At 51.5% G+C, this 18,194-nt stretch overlaps 1 protein-coding gene across 8 annotated transcripts in view; it reads left to right on the top strand.

Annotated features, from left to right (window-relative positions):
- Positions 1 to 17,778, top strand: part of PRR5L (proline rich 5 like) — a 77,228-nt gene extending 59,450 nt beyond the window's left edge. For 4 of the 8 annotated variants that reach the window (XM_043909469.1, XM_043909454.1, XM_043909444.1 and 1 more), the window contains 3 exons: positions 3,659 to 3,799; positions 7,387 to 7,513; positions 16,485 to 17,778. In XM_043909469.1, coding sequence (XP_043765404.1) covers positions 3,659 to 3,799; positions 7,387 to 7,513; positions 16,485 to 16,879 — 663 coding nt within the window. In that variant the 3' untranslated portion in view covers positions 16,880 to 17,778. Of the gene's footprint in view, positions 1 to 3,658; positions 3,800 to 7,386; positions 7,514 to 7,778; positions 7,950 to 16,484 lie in introns of all 8 variants that reach the window. The other 4 variants (XR_006342342.1, XR_006342343.1, XM_043909498.1 and 1 more) reach the window with 4 other exon arrangements.
- The last annotated feature ends 416 nt before the right edge of the window (positions 17,779 to 18,194 follow it).

The following is an 18,194-nucleotide window of genomic DNA, read 5'->3' on the forward strand; positions in this document are numbered from 1 at the left end:
TTATTCCGCGAGCTCAGCTCATTTCTACCATGTGCTGGTTTCCCTCCACCCTCCTGCAGGGGCCGAGAACAGGATTGGTCAGTGCCTGGTCAGAAGGGACACGCCCTCAGGCCGACTAACCAATAGATGTTCTTCTCCAAAGTGTACGTGTCTGTCATACGCTTCCCCTTCCGTTGCTGTGTGCTCACAGTAGCTTTTCCCGTTGGGGTTAAGGCTTCGCATGTAATCAGGTTAGATTAGATGTGAAGCCATTGGTAGGAAATACCTTGTATCGCGAGTAAGGGCCCACGGGCTTTGTTTGCTCTGAATGCTGTCTTAAAGGAATTCTGGATTTTTTAAAATACATGTCAAATATTTTAAAATCAGGAGATTATACCTTTAGAGTCCCATTTTCCAATTCCAGTTTGCCCCTAACAATTCCAGTAGAAGCGTGTGGCCTGCAGCCCACTGCTCTTTTCATCCCATTCTTGGCTCCGTGCTGCTTCCCCACGAGAGGATTTATAGCTTTTCTTTGGATGGTTCACCCTCTGTGTCTATAGACTTGTCTCTTTGGTGCAATACTCACTCCTTGGCCAGCAGTGGGTCTTAAGATGACACGCCTGGGAGGCAGGGTTGCCAGATAACGCAAATTGACCTGCAGGATGCTGAGTTAAATTTCAGGTGAACAATAAACAATGCAATATTTGGGACGTACTTATACTAGAAAGTTATTCAAATGTAACTGGACAGCCTCTGGTTTATTTGGCAGCCCTAGTGGAGAAGGGGTATAGACATAGGTCCCTCTTAGGACTGTGTAGGCAGGGAATTCCTAGATAGAGATACCCAGATGGGTATTTTCTTTTTTTGACCGTGCCTCAAGGCATTCAGGATCTTAGTTCCTTGACCAGAGGACCAGGGATCAAACCCTCGCCCCCTGCAGTGGAAGCTCAGAGACTTAATCATTGGACTGCCAGGGAATTCCCCACTAGATGGAGTTAGAGTGGGAAGTGAGGAAGCTGAGGGGCTTGCCTCTGGTATTAGAGGGTCAAGAAGGGCTCCCTTAGCCCCAGATTCAGGCAGGAGTCCAGTTGTGTGGATCTGAGGATGACACTGTCCTACTTCTCTTAAAAAACTGTAAGATCTGGGACTTCCTTGGTAGTCCAGAGGCTAAGACTCCATGCTCCTAATGCAGGGGGCCAGGATTCAGTCCCTGGTCAGGGAACTAGATCCCTCATGCCACAACTAAGTGTTCACACGCATGCAGCAATGAAGAGTGAAGATTGTGCATGCTGTAACTAAGACCCAGAGCAGCTAAATAATTAAGTAAAAAAAAAAAATTTTTTTTTTTTTAAAGAAAAACTGCGGAGCAAGTATCTTTTAATTTCATGGCTGCAGTCACTGTCCACAGTGATTTTGGAGCCCAAGAAAATAAAATCTGTTACTGCGTCAAAAAAAAAAAAAGGAAGAAAGAAAAACTGCAAGATGTGGCAACATATGCTGTTGCCCCATCTACCTTCCCCGCCCACAATTTCCCAAGTGCTGCTTCTGATGCAGATACCCCACTTGGAGAACCCCTGGGCTCTCACTACTGGTAATAACACCCTCGGGGTGTCTGTTAGTCTAGACACTAACTTGCTGCGTAAGTGTCTGCGTGAGACCTGCTTCCTCACTGGATAAAGGTGTTTGAGTGTGGAAACTTGCCTGCCTTTTCTACCTTATAGAGTGAATGGAGTCCTGGAGAAGAAGCAAGGGCATAGACACCTATGAGACAGGCAATCAGTGATGAGTGCTAAGATGTGGTGCAAAGAATAGAAATTGTAGGACCTTGGGAAAGGTGGGGGGACCACCGCCATTGGCAGTGGCCAGGGAAGGCAATCACGAAGGAGTGGTTAGGGATTTCCCTGGTGGTCCGTGGTTAAGACTCCATGCTTACGCTGCAGGGGCATGGGTTCGAACTCCGGTCAGGGAACTAAGATCCTGCTTGTTTCAAGCAGACAAAAAAAAAATGAAGAAAAAAACTTAGAACTAAAGAAAAAAAATTTAAGAGAAGGACTGGTTAAACTGAGCCTGTGAGGTGTGGGTGGGGTGTATCTCTTTGGGACTGGAGAGTAGGGGGCTGTGAGAATGGCAAAACCACTCCTGCCCGTGTTTCTGTAAACCCTAAGGAGTTATAGGAAGTGCAAAATTTCCTTCAACCTTGGCCAGCTTGAGGAATGGGAGGCTACATCTCTTTGGGAGGATACCCTGATGATAACTCATCTCTAAGACCAGCCAATTTGGGGTATGTGCGGTGTACATATGTGCAAAGGAGAGTTTGGGAATGGGCCCTCCTTTCCCTTTCTGTTTTGGGAGGCTTTAGGAGCTCTAGAATCAAATAGTTTATCTTTGAGATCCAGCTCTACCTTGAGTAAATTCCTGTCAGTCTGGGTATAGGGTTTTTCTTCTGTGGATTGGGTTTTATTACAGTATCTATCTCAGAAGCGGTCATGAGGATTAAATGTGCCATTTATATCTAGCATATTGAAAATCAAGCCCAGCACATGGTCAGAGGTAAGGGTCTTACTTAGCCTTACTAAGATAAGGATCAGCTCTTACGATTATCAGTCACTATTTTCATCCTCAGCCGCTATCTACGTGGTTGAACAAGTCCTTTTCTTCTACATCTTCAGTGATTTTTCTTCCTATGTTACCTGCATTTGCAGAAGAGTCTTAACTGGTCCTGTATTTCCTTCTTTGCCTGGCATATGATAGGTGCACAAGTATTTAATGGATGAAGCCGAGGACACAGCCTTGAGTGTAGGGAGGCACTATCTTTCCTCTTGTTTCTCCACCTCTTCCTCCTTCCTGACCACTCACAGCACAGCACGACCCTCAATATATGTGTCTTGTATCACCTTTGGGTCATTTAAGCAGATTGAGCATTTCAGCATTTACTTTTTTTATTGACGTATAATTGATTTACGGTATTAATTTACAATGATACAATATTAGTTTACAACACAGTGATTCAGTGTTTCTATAGAGTGCACTCCATTTGAAGTTATTGTAAGATATTGGCTATATTCCCTGTGCTGTACAATATATCCTTGTAGCTTATTTATTTTTTACCTAGTAGTTTGTACCTGTTCATCCTCTACCCCTATATTACCCCTGGCCCCTTCCCTCTCCTCACTAGTAACCACTAGTTTATTCTCTGAGTCTGTTTCTGTTATATTCATTAGTTTGTTTTGTAAGTGATAAGGTACTTGTCTTTATCTGTCTGACTGATTTCACCTAGCATAAATACCCTCCAGATTTATCCTTGTTGTTGCAAATGGCAAAATTCCATTCTTGTTCTGGCTGAGTAGTACTCCGTTGTGTGTGTGTGTGCGTATATACATCTTCTTTATCCAGCCACCTGCCTATGGTCATTTAGCTTGTTTCCATGTCTCAGCTATTGTAAATAACACTGCTATGAATATTGGGGTGCATGGATCTTTTCAATCCCATGAGTCATACCTTATCTTAAACGAAGCTTTCATTCTGAAGGAACAGGGGTCAAATATTCGACTCTTCGATAGCCCCCCTGGGCCTTGGAGGTGCTGGTCCCACCCCTCCGATCGTGGCCCCGGCCCCCACGTGGTTGGTGGCAGATCCCACGCGCTCTCACCTCCCACCGCTGCCTCTTCTGTCCCGCCAGGGCCAGGAGCTGACCATCCGCCAGATTTCCCTGCTGGGCTTCCGCGACCTGGTGCTGCTGAAGGTGAAGCTGGAGGACTTGCTGCTGCTGGCGCAGCCCCAGCCGCCCTCGTCCATCGTCCAGATGTTGCTCATCCTGCAGGTGGGGCGCGACGGAGCATGGCCGCGGGGTGGGGGAGGGCCCCTGTAGCCGGAGCACCCGGGCTCCGTTCTGTGTCCTCGGTCACGTTCCAGCTCCTTTGTCCGTTTGCTGTGCGCGCAGCGAGCACTGTCAAGGTCCCTCTCCTCCCGCCGTCTCCCAGGACACTTGGAGCTGCCCCACAAGCGATGGTCCCTTTAACACGGGGAATTTGGCATCGTTTCCCTGAGGGCCTCCTGGGACACCTTCTTCTACCCTCTAGGAGCCAGGAAGCCAGAGGCTGGGGGTGTGACAATGGCAAAGGCGGGTCTTTCCCCAGCCCAGGACTAACCTGGGTGGCAGGGGTGGCAGCTTCTGAATCTAAAGGAAATGTGCAGGTTGTACTGCCCTCGGACCGTCCCCGCTGCAGGGAAGCTGAGCCCCAGTAGCTAGAACTGCTGTTTTCTCTGCCTGGCCCCCCACTGTCCACAGCGTCAAGAGATCTAGGGCTGGTTTTTCCCTGCCTACCTCTCCCACAGAGAGAAGAGCCATTTCTCTTTCCCAGTGCATTTCCAAAATGGCCCTGAACCAACCTCTCCCTCCTCAAAACATACAAGGGGCTCAACCTTTCCTCCCATGGGTCGTGAGGTCCTATGCTTAGGCTGTCCAGGAAGAGGCTGAACCAGAGACTTTGATCACCCTGGAGATCTGGTTCTTCCTGGCAGGCGCAGGCAGGTCTGAGACTGTGCAAGAATGGTCCCTTCTGAGGGGACCCGCCCAATCAAGCTGGTGTGCCCCCTGCTGGCCGGTGCCCCAGGGTCCTTCCCCGCCCCCGCTCCCCGTCACCAGCAGGATCCCATGCTGGGTTTAATTCTCTTCCCTGATGGCTCAGACGGTAAAGAATCTGCCTGCAATGCAGGAGACCCGGTTCGATCTCTGGGTTGGGAAGACCCCCTGGAGAAGGGAATGGCTGCCTGCTCCAGTATTCTTGACGGGACAATCCCATGGACAGAGGAGCCTGGCGGGCTACAGTCCATAGGGTCGCAAAGAGTCAGACATGACTAAGCAACTAACACTTTCATTTTTCATCACCATCTGGAAATTCTTAATTTTTGAACAAGGGACCCCACATTTTCATCTTGTGCTGAGCCTTGCAAATACATAGCCAGCGCAGCAGCCAAGCCAAGGGCAGCTCCTTCCCAGAGGGCTGTGTGCAAGTCAGGTTCTCTGCCCAGGGAGAAAACCATGCAGCTCAGAATTTTCTTCCCACTTCTTGCCTCTTCTCCTCGCTCTGCATCCCTCTCTTGTTTAGCGCTTAGGAATCGTAGAGCGGAAGAGTCTTGTGGGGAGAAGGCAGATGAGAAATATCAAAGTGTGAAAAGATGAGATAAAAGTGTCCTCAGCTCTGAAACCCAACCAAGGTGGTTTGGGGGCTGAAACCGCTCTACTTTTGAGGCTGCGGGTGGGTCTCTGGAAGCATGAATAAGGCTCCCCTCTCCCTTCTGCCCCTTGGAGGATCCCCTCACCCTTGTGGAGAGTCTCGTGTGCCTTTCTAAGTGAAGCCTTTCTTTTCTCAACATGTAGTCCTGTAGGTAGTTGTGATAGTTACTTATTTTTTTTTTTTAACAAAGAAAAGTTTTTGTAATAACATATTGCTGCTGCTGCTAAGTCACTTCAGTCGTGTCCAACTCTGCGCGACCCCAGAGATGGCAGCCCACCAGGCTCCCCCGTCCCTGGGATTCTCTAGGCAAGAATGCTGGGGTGGGTTGCCATTTCCTTCTCCAATGCATGAAAGGAAAAGTGAAAGTGAAGCCACTCAGTCGTGTCTGACTCTTTGAGACCCCATGGACTGCAGCCTCCCAGGCTCCTCCATCCATGGGATTTTCCAGGCAAGAGTACTGGAGTGGGTTGCCACTCTATTGCTAATGGTAAAGAAACCACCTGCCCAGGCAGGAGATGCAGGAGACCCAGGTTTGATCCCTAGGTTGGGAAGATCCCTTGGAGAAGGAAATCGCAACCCATTCCAGTATTCTTGGCCCAGGGGATTCTATGGCAGAGAAGCCTTGCAGGCTACAACCCATGGTTCGCAGAGTCAGACACGACTGAGTGACTTAGCCCAGTACACATTTTGGTAGTTCTGAAATTCCACCTGTTTTTATTTTTTAAATTTTTGTTTCATATTGCAGTACAGCTGATTTATAATGTTGTGTTACTTTCAGGGGTACTGCAAAGTGATTCAGTTACACATGTACATGACTCTCTTATGTTTCAGGTCAGTTTCTCATGTAGGTTATTACAGAGTACTGAGTAAAGTTCCCTGTGCCCTACAGTAGGTCCTTGTTGAGTATCAAGCGAAGCATCTTGCTGGCCTTTCCCAGTGCTTCTGCTGTTGCTGAGGGACATGAAAAACCCTCAGGTCTTCTCCCATTAGCAGCCCTCTCAAGTGCCACACCACCCCACTCCCATTTCCTCTGCATCAATTCTGACCCCTTCCTGGTCCTGACCGCCAAGTCTTCTGCCTCATAGACCCCTCCTCGGCCTTCCTTTTGGTTTTGGTAAGCCACCCCTCCCTCCCACTGCCCCCAGCCGCCTCCATCTCACTGTGATGGAGCTGACAACGTACCACATCAGCCAGTTTCCTTGGAGCTTGCACTTCACCCAGGGGTCTCCATCCAACCCGTAGGACTGGCCCCTCCCGCTTCTTGGCCCCAGCTCCTAAACTCCAGTGCAGGGGAGAGTTTTCTCTTTTCAAACAAGAGTGATTTAAAATCTATTCCGCTTTGAGACTTTGACAGCTGGCCCTTTGGGCTGAGCACAGCGCCCACGAAAGCCTTGCTCTCTTGCAGGCCTTCCACACAAACACATGGCTTCCACACCTTTCCAGGAAGAAATTGAATTCCTTCAGAGTTAGCTGGTTTTCTAGAAAACCTCAATGACTTTCCAGCTCCTTATAGCTCCAAGGACTACTGTCCTTTTGAACTGACCCTTCATTTTGGTACTAAATGTGTGTCTAGTCCACAGTGATGCTCCCTTTCTTCTACCGTTCTGGTCTTTTCCAGATTCTCTCCCCTTTTCTTTTCTAGCCTGTTAACAAGGAGCCATAAAATGGGCTCAGAGCCAGGCATCTTGTGTGCCAGTCCTGGGTTTTGGCCACTTACCAGCTGTATTTTCCTGGGCAAGTTACATAAGCTTTCCGAGTCTTAACTTTCCTTGTGTGTTAAAGGGGGGATGGTGAGGGTTGTTGGCAGGTGCCATGAAACATATAAAGTGCTTCTATAAACCTCCTGTGTGCCTGGTGTGGAACGGTTACTGTGGCGGAGAGGGTGAGCTGGCTGTGGTTGGGACCAGTCAGACCTCAGCCCTGGAGCTGGGGTGGGGACAGTCCCGCTGGCCCTGCTTTGGGGCGGGATCCCACCACAGAGGCCAGGGTGCGCTCCATGCACAGTTCTGATCACCGCCACCCAGGACCAGTGCCTGGGGCTCCAAGCCTGGGTTTCCTTCATTCAGCCACAAGGATACAGCCTGCCTTGAATGTAGTGGGAGGGTGGCCAGAATCCGCTGGCCATGGTGACTTGGACTGACCTCTGTCTCTCTTGGGTGTTTATTTCCAGAGTGTTCACGAGCCCACAGGCCCAAGTGAGGGTTATTTGCAGCTGGAGGAGCTGGTGAAGCAGGTGGTTTCTCCCTTCCTTGGCATCAGCGAGGACCGTGGCCTCTCAGGCCCCACGTACTCATTGGGTAAGGGGGCCGGCTCTCAAGCTGCCAGGAGCCTCGGTGACTGGTAGCAGTTATGTTTCCCTGAGCCCTGCTGATCCGCCAAGCCCTTTGCTTCCCACGTGGGCCCTGCAGACCTCTGCACACTCATTGCTCATGTTTCCCTCTGGCCTGGTGGTTGCAGTAACCTCCCCGCTTGGCGAGTCCAAACTGATACCAAACTTCTGTGGTGGTGCTTGTCTGATTCACACCTTTGATCCGTGGCTTTAATCTGTTGTGGTGCCTGCAGTGTTAACTTTCCTGTATCTGATACCAAAAACCATGCCTGACTGCAGCCCACCCCCTCATGACTGGAAGAACCACCAGTGATGAATTTCCTTTTGAGAGTGGCTGAAAAACGTGAAGCCAGCTTACCGGGTGTGTGGCTGGAGATCAGCTGCTGGCTGCCCACTGCATTCCTGTAGGTACCGCCAGAGCCTGCACGTGCAGGACAGGGGCTCCTGGGCTGGGGGACAAGTCCCACTGAGGCCTCTTTCAGTGGCTGCCAAGCTAAAATTCAGGCTCTGTACTAGTCACCCTGGAGAATCTAGAGATGAAATGGGTCTATTCCTTCTCTCAGTGAGACTACGGTCTAGATGGGGAAATAGCTGTAGGCTATCATAAAAGGTATTCCTTAGTTACTCTCTGAAATGGAAGCACCCACCCCCCAATGCAGGAACTTTTGGTTTGTGGTTCTAACTTCAGCAGCCAAGATGGTGCCTGGCAATACAGTATGTGTGCATACTCTGTCGCTAAGTCACGTCTGACTCTTTGTGACCCCTAAACTGTAGCCCATCAGGCTCCTCTGTCCCAGCAATGGAGTGGGTTTCCATTTCCTACTCCAGGGGATCTTCCCGACCCCAGGGATCGAACCTGCATCTCTTGTGTCTCCTGCATTAGCAAGCAGATTCTTTACTACTATGCCACCTGGGAAGCCCTGGCATAGAGTAGACAGTCAAAAACTATTTGTTAGATGGATGGGTGGTACCCGAGGCTGGGGTGACCAGCACCAACACACAGGTGCAAAGGTGGAAAGGGATTTCCCGAATTTGAAACCTTTTATCTCCTGTTCTTGCTTGAATGGAGACAGAGCTGAGCTTCAAAGAAAAGAGGGGAGGAGCAGTCTCCAGCAAGCTTCCCGCCCCTTCCCGGGCCTCCTGACTGCAGAAGAAAGCAGGGCTTGCCGCAGTTTTTAGGGCCCCTTCATGTTTCTCTGGAGACACCGGTTTAACCACAGTCACCACAAGTCTGAGGGTGCTGGCCCGTCTTTTGCCTGCCTGGTCCTCCACCCTCCCTCCCTCCCTCCCTCCTTCCCTGATTCCACCCAGGAGCTGGCAAGAGCCGGCTGAAGGAAAACAGTACCCTCCGCTCCCCGTGAGGAGGGCTGGGTGCCACCTTCCTGCTCTGGGCAGGCCAGCTGGCCCCTGAGTTTGGGGCGGGGGGATCCAGAGTGATGGGAACATGCCAGTGGGTTAGCCGGGCCGTGGCAGGGACCCCACCATCTGCTGGGCCTGCAGCCGGGAGCATGAGTAGGTTTGGGAGTTTGTTCAGTGAGGACTCAGTCTAAGAGGGGATGCCTTCAACTTTTCAGCTATAATGAGACGAATACATACTTTCATCAAATTGTAATCAAAGGCCTGCGGTTTTATTCTTGTGCCAAGGACAGTCCTTGTCTCTGGGCGTTGTCACAGTAGAGCCCAAGAGGGGAGGAAATGACGTTCTTTTGATTACTTTTTTTTTTTTTTTAATTTTTTTTTTGATTACTTTTTTTATTATATTATTATTTCAACAAATGTGTACTAAGAAGAGCCTGTCCCTGGCACCTTGTGAGGTGCTGCAGGTGATATCTGTGACAAAACCGACCCACCCCTGCCCTCTGGCACAGGGACCAATGCGGAAGTCACAAACACGAGATGATGACTCATCAGTGTACAAGTGCTCCCGGAGGGGACGTCCAGGGCCCACAGCAGGAGGGCTTCACCTGGACTGGGCAATCAGGGAAGACACCCTGGAGGAGGTGATCTCTGCAAAGGGACCTGGAGGATGAATACAAGTTAGCTGAGTCAGTGGGGAGGAGAGATTGACCAGGCAAAGGGAAAGATATCTGGGAGGCTTTTGGGGTTATGGGGAGGCAGGTGGGTGCAACGTTTGAGGAACTGAGAGAGCTTTAGAGTTGCAGAGTGGCTGATGGCAGGGGAAGCCCCGGGACACAGCCCACATCATGGGCGCTGTGCAGGGTGGGCTGGATACCACATTCCCACTCACGGGTGAGGCAAGCAAAGGTCAAGGTCGCTTGGCTGTTGGAGACAGGCTTTCAAAGCCCCCAGCTCTTTGCCCTTGGCCAACTGTTCTCCCACACTCCACTCGCTCCCCACCTACCCTGTCAGCTCCAAGAGGTGACAGATGGCGCTGAGGACCCGCGGAGAAGCTGGTCCTTCCTTCTCAGTTGTTGACTGAAAAAAATGTACACCCTAAAAACTGAGAATTATGTTTTAGTCAATGGACAACCTAAGTACTTAAGCACAGAAGACAGCCTCTCAGATTGCTCTGGAGGACTGTTCCAAAGAGGGGAGGGAGAAGCTAGGATATATAGAAGTTTTTGCAACAAAGACCAGGTAGTTGGAATATTGTTATCCCAACTATTAATTAAAGAAAAATAGATATCTCAAGTTCATGAATTTAGCGCTTTTCTACATACGGGAAGATGCGAGTCTGGGCTCATTGAAATCACTCCTTTTTTAAAAAAACATTTATATTGGAGTATATTTTATATTGGCGTATAGCCAATTAACAATGTTGTGATAGTTCCAGGTGAACGGCAAAGGAACTCAGCCAAACATACACATGTATCCATTCTCCCCCAAACTCCCCTCCCATCCAGGCTGCCACATGACCTTGAGCAGAGGTCCTATGCTATACAGTAGGTCCTTGTTGGTTATCCATTTGGAATATAGCAGCGTGTACACATTGATCTCAGAGTCCTTTGATGCGCACCCTAACGTCTAGGCCTGGTATCCTGCTCTTCTCCATCCTGATTCCCCTGAGGGTACACAGTCCAGAGTGGCTGCTGGCTTGGGGGCCAGGGAATCCTTTGTTTAGTGGTATGGCAGGTGGCATTCTTTGTCCACGCGGTCCTTAGTGCCAGAGGTATCCGGGGCCAGGACGTCATCCCCAACCCTGGACACCAGAAGCTAAAATGGCCACCACGGCGCCCTTCCTTATGGAGGACGCCCCTTTCTAGATAGAGAGGACTCTCTGGGACTGTCTTCCCCTCAGTTGAGCAGAGGTTTCTCTCCTGTCTGTGGAAGAGGTGGCTGCCTGTTGTGACAGCCGGCTGAGGTAGAGAGAGACTGGGCTGAGGCAGTGGACGTGAGAAATCTCGGGAGGCCTTTCCCACGTCCCCTCTGGGCCTGACGGTGGGAGGGGTAAGCGGCAGCTGGGCCCGGCATCTCAAAGCGCCTGTCACCTTCCAGGCCCTGAGCAAGCACTGGGCATGTAGTCATCCTACCAGATTCTGGGGATGCACGCCGTCGTGACCTCAGACTCTGCATTGGTAAGAAACGTCCCCAGGGTCACCACGCGGGGTAGGTGACCAGAGCCGGAGAAGTGGCCGCCTAGGGGCTCCCCACCTGTGCTCATGGGCTCAGGCAGGTTGAACTGGGACTCACGGGTGGACCCCCTTCCTCCCGGTCAGGCCAGTGGGTCTGAGAGTTAAGCCTCACCCTATGGATATGCAGGGCTTGCTTCAGAGAGAAAAAAATGAGTCCCAAGACGTGATGGAGTGAGCGTGTGTGTCCTTCCCTCCAAAGGTGTCACTTTTCTTGGGCAGAAGGAGTCGTGGGTGAGGAGGAAAATAATGAAATCTTTAGAAAAACAACAACAACAACAAACAGGCCGATTTGTCAGAGGCCAGGCCCACATTTCTACCTTTCCAGTTTCCCAGGTTTCCAGGCCACTGCGCTGGCTCAGTTAGCGCTCGTTTCTCCTGCACAAAGGCCGGGGCCTCCCACTCATCTCTCTCCATTGTGTCTCCAGGGGGAGGGTCATTTGCCCCCAGATATGGTAACATGTCTTCGTGACCAGTCGGCATTCATGGACTTTCAGGTGCCAGGTCCTAAAGAGAGACCCCCACCGTGGATCTGGTGGGCAGGGGTTGCAACACCCACCTGACGGGGGCCACTCCGGCGGGGCCCAGCCGAAAGCCTGGGAGATCAAAGGCCTGGGAATGGAGTCCCCAACAAAGAACCGCCTCCTCTGGGCTTTGCTTCTCTCTGGGGGTTTGAAAGGAGCTGCCAGGGCTGGCTTCAGAGCAGGGGGACGAATGCCAGGGCTCCGCGGGGCGCCTGGGGAGTGAGGCAGCAGCAAACACAGGAGGAGGCCGGGAGGTGGGTGCAGGAGGTGGCAGGGCCCAGCCCTCTTGCTGCTTCTCCGTGGGCCCCCTCGCCAGGGAGGGGCCAGCTTTTAGGCACCAGGGGGAGACCCGCAGCTCAGCCAATCCCCTGTGGAGACTTCCTGCTCTGGATGGCAGGGCCCAGCTTTCCCCGATGCAAATAAGAAAAAGAAGGCAAAGAAGGCAAGCAGCCAGTGTGGCAAGCTGACTATCTCCAAGCCTACTATGCAGTTTAAAGGCCTCCCAAGGGGCCCCTGTGGTCTTTTCTCTGGGAGGCGGCTCCGAATGTTCTGGGGAGCTTTGCAAGCACACACTGTCTGCCCAGGGTACTCACACAGCCCAGCCGCCCCTGTGGTCTCTGCTGTGTCCACACCCAGGCTTGGGAGCCAGAACATTGTGCCCAGAAGGCAGCAGGAGGAGCTGGCGGCCTCCGGGTCAGCGGCAGGGAACTGTCCTAAGAAGAGAGGTGGGGCTGGCCGCAGAGGGAGCAAGGCTGTGGAAACCACCAGGGTGGGCTTCAGCTGTGTGCCCTGGAGTAAGTTACTCAACGTCTCTGAGCTGTGGAGGGCTGAACACCGAGGAGGAAGAGGCTGCCCTGTCGCTGGGCAGGGCCCCGGCAGAGTTGCCACCAGCTGTATTACGGGCCCAGATAGGATGTCTGGGGCCTGTGGAATCACCCCAGGTGAGGAGTTGTGTGTGCCTCCCCTTCCCTTCTACGGACCCCAGACCACACCCCAGACCATACCATGCTGTGTTAGTCACGGCCTGATTATTGTCGGTTTCCCCCTTAGACTCACTGCGTGTGGCTCCCCTGTAGGCCAGGCATGGCGCACATCCCCTCCAAGGGAGGGAACGAATGAACGGACAGCCAAGCAGTCTGTCTGACCCTCAAAGGACCAGGCCCATCTGAGAAGACCCCTCTTCATAACTCCTCCTCCTCTGATTCTCCAGCCTGCCCTCATTTGTACCCCTGCCCTGACATTTGCTGCGTTGACCTGGGTTTGACACAGATGTGTGTGCCGGCTTCTGGAAGGTCAGGAGCAAGGACTCTGCTATCAGCCCTGGGCTTGAATCCCAGTTTCATCACTAACCATGACTGTAAAATGACTTAGCATCTTAACCTCAGGTTCCCTTTCTGCAAAGCAGTCAGAAGGAGATCATGTCAGTGAGGCCTCTCCTGTTTGGATACAGTGCATAGTAGATGCTCAACTAATGATTGCTCCTGAAACTTCCACACCTCCCCTCCACCACTGTGCTCCAGCCCCTGTGTAGGGCCTCATATCAGATTTAAGCTCCTCTTTGCTCTCCGCAGCGAACACAACATTTTGCACAAAGCTCAAGACGTTTGTTGAAAGGAACTGGGCATCCTGGGGACTCCCTCCTCCAGGCTGGCCACCCTCCCTCTGGCTCCATCTCTCCACAAAAGCCCGAGTTGAACCATCCAGAACCTTTAGGCTGCTGGACTCACAGTGTGAGAGAGATGGATGACGTCCAGGCACCCATCTGAGACAGCTTGCTAGTTCATTCTGCCCGGTTGGGGACTATGGAAATCATCCAAGGAATTCTTTCCTCCAGAGATGCTGTGTGTCCATTCACGTCTCTCCCCCAGACCTCATCCCGCATCCTGAGCCCAGGCTTTGTTCTAGATTTTTCCTCTTCCTCGATTTGCATGTAGTAAACACTCACTGTCCAGTCCAGTTTCCTGCTAGGCTGGTTGTAGGGCCACCACCACCTGGTTTTCCAACTGCCAACCTCGAGTGTTTGCTTTTAACAGCAGCAGGAGAGAAGATGAATTGTTTTCAAGGGCACTTTTTTTAAAGGATGGTTCTTTAATGGGGTCCCTGCTTCTTTGAACTCTTCCGGTGCTTCTGTTTTATAGTTATCGATTTTTGTGATCATAAAAGTAATACATGGTTATTGTAAAAATGTGGGGACATTTTAGAAATGTGAGACTTGGCGCGTGGAGGCACCCATGCTTCAGAGAGGACCGCTGCCGACGTCTGGCATAGATTCTTCTGTCCTGTTGGCTCCTTGGCGTTTTGTCTCCTATATCATTTTTCCGCCAAAGAAGGGCGTGAGGACCCAGCCTCTTGTCTGGCTCTGCTGGAGGCAGTGTTTGCTGCTGCCTGAGTTCAGAGAGTGGGCTGGCCCAAGGGCGGTGACGGAGGCCTGAGACACAGCAGCGTGTAGTAGGAAATGTCTGGGCACTGCCAATTAGGGCTTCACAGGATTGGGCTGAGCCTCAGTCTTCCTTATCTGAACAATGGGGATGATCAGAGATGTCCTAGTGTTTCAGAGGGAGATTGGGACTCAACAGTAAGATAATGGATGGGAAGACACTCAGTAAGCTCTAAATTCTATGTATTGTTACCTGGTTCTGAGAAATAATTGCTGTTACCACCAAACAGCTCCTGGGGGCTCCAAGCCAGTAGTCATGGTGACAGTCCTAAGGGTTAGTATTTTATTCTCTTGTCATTGTATATACATATTTGTGTATGTCTATATAGTCACACATGTGTGTATACACATATATGCATATGAAAAGTGAAAGTCGCTCAGTTGTGTCTGACTCTTTGCAACCCCATGGACTATACAGTCCATGGAATTCTCTAGGCCAGAATACTGGAGGGGGTAGCCTTTCCCTTCTCCAGGGGATCTTCTCAACCCAGGGATCGAACCCAGGTCTCCCGCACTACAGGCGGATTCTTTACCAGCTGAGACACAAGGGAAGCCCTTATATGCATATGCATATGTGCATGTATGGACATATAAGACCATCCAGTGATGGGACCTGCTGAGAATTTTGCAGATAAACATGGCACCCTCACTACAATGCCCATCAAGGCGCATGAGGTTTGCAGGTGATGACTGCATGTTTCAGGGCCTCCAGATCCATGGGAAGAGCCAACAGTAAACTAGAGCAGCATGGGCTGAGTGACCCAAGGCCAGTCTGTGACTGGCGAGTGCCGTCTTCTCTCCCTTTAGAGACCAGGTCCCCCCCTCCACCCTTAGTTATCCTGTCAGGGGTGGAGGGAGCACCAGCGAGGTCAGGCCTCCCTCATTTATCCTCCTGGAATCCCCTGCTGAGAGAGGCATGTGTTAGGAGTCTTCCAGGTCTGAGGGATGGGGGAGCTGGGGAAAGCAGTGACAGGTGCCAATGGGTTGGGCGGCTGGAAGGCTGGGGGTGTGCACTGGCTGGAAGAGGGCAGAAGGGAAAAAGAGGCTTTGACCATACCCCACCACTCCTCAGCCCTCTGTCCTCTCCTCCTCTGCCTCGCTGGGGTCTTTCATCCAATTCGTGATGCTAACATGGTGCTTCAGTGGGATAGGAGGCTGGTGTCTATGGAGGAGGCTTTGCTGGGGCCTTGGGGATGCAAGTCTGGAGTGAGACGGCCCTTGTTTGCATCCCAGCTCTTCTACATTCTAGCATCTCAGCTCTTCTACGTTCTAGCATCCCAGTGCTTCTATGTTCTAGCATCCCAGCTCTTCTACGTTCTAGCATCCCAGCTCTTCTACGTTCTAGCATCCCAGTGCTTCTACGATCTAGCATCCCAGCTCTTCTGCGTTCTAGCATCCCAGTTCTTCTATGTTCTAGCATCCCAGCTCCTCTACGTTCTAGCATCCCAGCTCTTCTACGTTCTAACATCCCAGTTCTTCTATTTTCTAGCATCCCAGCTCTTCTGCGTTCTAGCATCCCAGCTCTTCTGCATTCTAGCTGTGTCAGCATAGGCCAGTTCCTATCTCTTTGATGCTCATATTTTCTCCCACTTTGTAACTATGAAAAATGATCATAACTTAGGTTCAATTTTTAGGAGAATTCAAAAGATGAACACATGTCAAGGTTGAGCATAGTTTCCAAAATGTGAGAATTCGAGAAGCAGCAGTTTTTTTTTAATAATTCATATCCAGTGCTCTCTGCCTGCCTCCACGGGCCATCTACGGAGCCTCACCCCTTCTTTGGTGATGCGAAAGGCTGGTTGAATCCAGAGTATCAACTTGAACAGAATGCAGACCTAAGATCATCAACCTGCTGGGAGTGTTGGTGGTTCTGGTCTGTGATGATCCAGAGGATGTCCCACTACCTTTGTTTTGATAGCCAAGGTCCCCCCAGTTAGCTGTTCCTCGGGACCTGAGTTTATGAGATCTTTTCCACTTCCTCTGTTGACACTGCAGAGGGCTCATTGTGCTGAATGGAGCCCAGAGCATCTCTGGTCCAGCCAGTGCTCAGGTCTTCGGACGAGACTGGTTAGAAGGGAACTGAGGGCATATCCAAGGAAGCTGAGGCAGCAGCTGCAAATGTGAGGAGATTCCCTTGGAGCTCCTTGATCCATCATGGAACGTCCATTGGGACTCCTACTATGGGAGGGCATGTTGGCCATAGGCAGGATCAGGCATGAACAAAGTGAAGTTACAAGAAAGCATAGATGTAGCCAAGTTCTTCCCTTGCGCTTCAGGGCTTCATCTAAAGCCGTTCCTGCCACCTCCCTCTTCCCCCAAATTCTTTAGGAGTTTTTGACACCCACCACCCCCATCAGATCACAGCCTTTGCTGGTCTTTCTCTTGCAGCCAGGCGCCACTCCAGGGTCCGGCCCAAGGTCACGCTCCTGAACTACGCCTCCCCAATAACCCCCATCAGCCGGCCCCTGAACGAGATGGCCCTGACCCCGCTGACGGAGCAAGAGGGGGAGGCCTACCTAGAGAAGTGTGGCAGCGTCCGGCGACACACGGTGGCCAATGCCCACTCGGACATCCAGCTGCTGGCCATGGCCACCATGATGCACTCGGGCTTAGGGGAGGAGCCTGGCGGCGAGGACAAGTGCCTGCTGCTGCAGCCCAGCTTCCCGCCGCCCCACCGGCAGTGCTCCAGCGAGCCCAACATCACCGACGGCCCCGACGAGCCAGAGCAGGGGGCCACAGGCAGCCAGGAGGACTCAGAGCTGAACTGTGCTTCGCTCAGCTGAGCCCCCATCTCCCAGCACTCCCAGCTCCGGCCTGGCAACCAGGATGAGGGCAGCTGCGTCCCCGAGGATCGCCGAGGGGAGCGCTTCCCCTGGGCAATGCCACCTTCTGCCTTTTCGGATGGATACAGGTTAATCTGAGTGCCCTAGGCGAAATTCCCATTGTAAGTTTTTCCATTTTCAGGATGGTGATCCCCTCTTTGCGGCCACACACATCTAACTGCCCAATGTCTGCCCTCTGTCTGATTCAGCCTTCCCTGCTTGACTCAACCCAGATCTTCCTCTCTGGGCCTTTACTCTCAGATAGTGGACTGTCCGGTCCTCCTGACTGTATATCCCAGCCCCCCCGGCGTTCCTATAGCTGGAGGTCATCTGAACCACACACAAAGCCAGCAAGGATGTGTTGGCATGTGGAGTTCCCCTTGAGTCCTCATGATACAAAAGGTTGATGGGTGAAAAGGGGCAGTAGAGAGGTACCTCTTGTCTCTGTCTCGTGTGGAGTAAAAGTAGACTGCAGCCCCTCCCAAGCCTGACCAGGAATGCATCTTTCCTTTCAGTTTCAGAATTACTGGCAAAAGAGGGTTCTTCCTCACCTATATCCAGACCCTTTGTACTGTCTTTGGCTTTTGGTCCAGGAGGGCCACATGGTTGGAGGAGCCCCATCTTTAATTAAGCCTCAGCATTCCCTTCCCAAGGCTTTCTCCCCAGCTCAAGGAACTAACCTTCCCGGTGGAATAGCTGGTGCCTTTCTCCCTCTTTTATTTCAGAAACTGACCCCTTTGCTGTCATCAGGGAGGGGCCAGCCGATACCAACTGACTAATCTGTTCCTGGATTTGACTTGAATTTTTTTTTTAATGTACATCGTTTCAAAAATAAAATTGCTTGCAAATATTTGCACGTAGATCTTGCACCGCTCATTTCCCACGGGGGTGGGTCTTCACACAGAAAAATAGCAAACCCCCTAAGAAAGGAGATTAGGAGTGGTTCAGGGTGAAAGCGATCCATGGTAGGTGGGGCCCTGAGGCTACAGAGTTCTGGAAGCAGCTGAATTTGAGTGCAGTTAAGGCCTGTGTTTGTGAGTGTCATGGTTTATAGGAAAAGTTGTATTGCGGTGAGGAGACTCAGCATGCCTCGGGAGCAGAGGGGTTGAGCAAATGAGATGTCTCAGTGCTTTATATTCGGGGGAGCCAGGGGTGATGTGGGCAAGACCTTTTGGAGGAGATGTTCATTCCCTGTGATTAAAGCAGTGCCTACAAGTGCCTGGAATGTCTAACCTTCAGGGTCTGGAAATGTTCTTCGGGGCAGCAGGCTTTGGTA

This window comes from Cervus elaphus, chromosome 1 (genome assembly GCF_910594005.1).
Source record: "Cervus elaphus chromosome 1, mCerEla1.1, whole genome shotgun sequence".
NCBI lineage: Eukaryota > Metazoa > Chordata > Mammalia > Artiodactyla > Cervidae > Cervus > Cervus elaphus.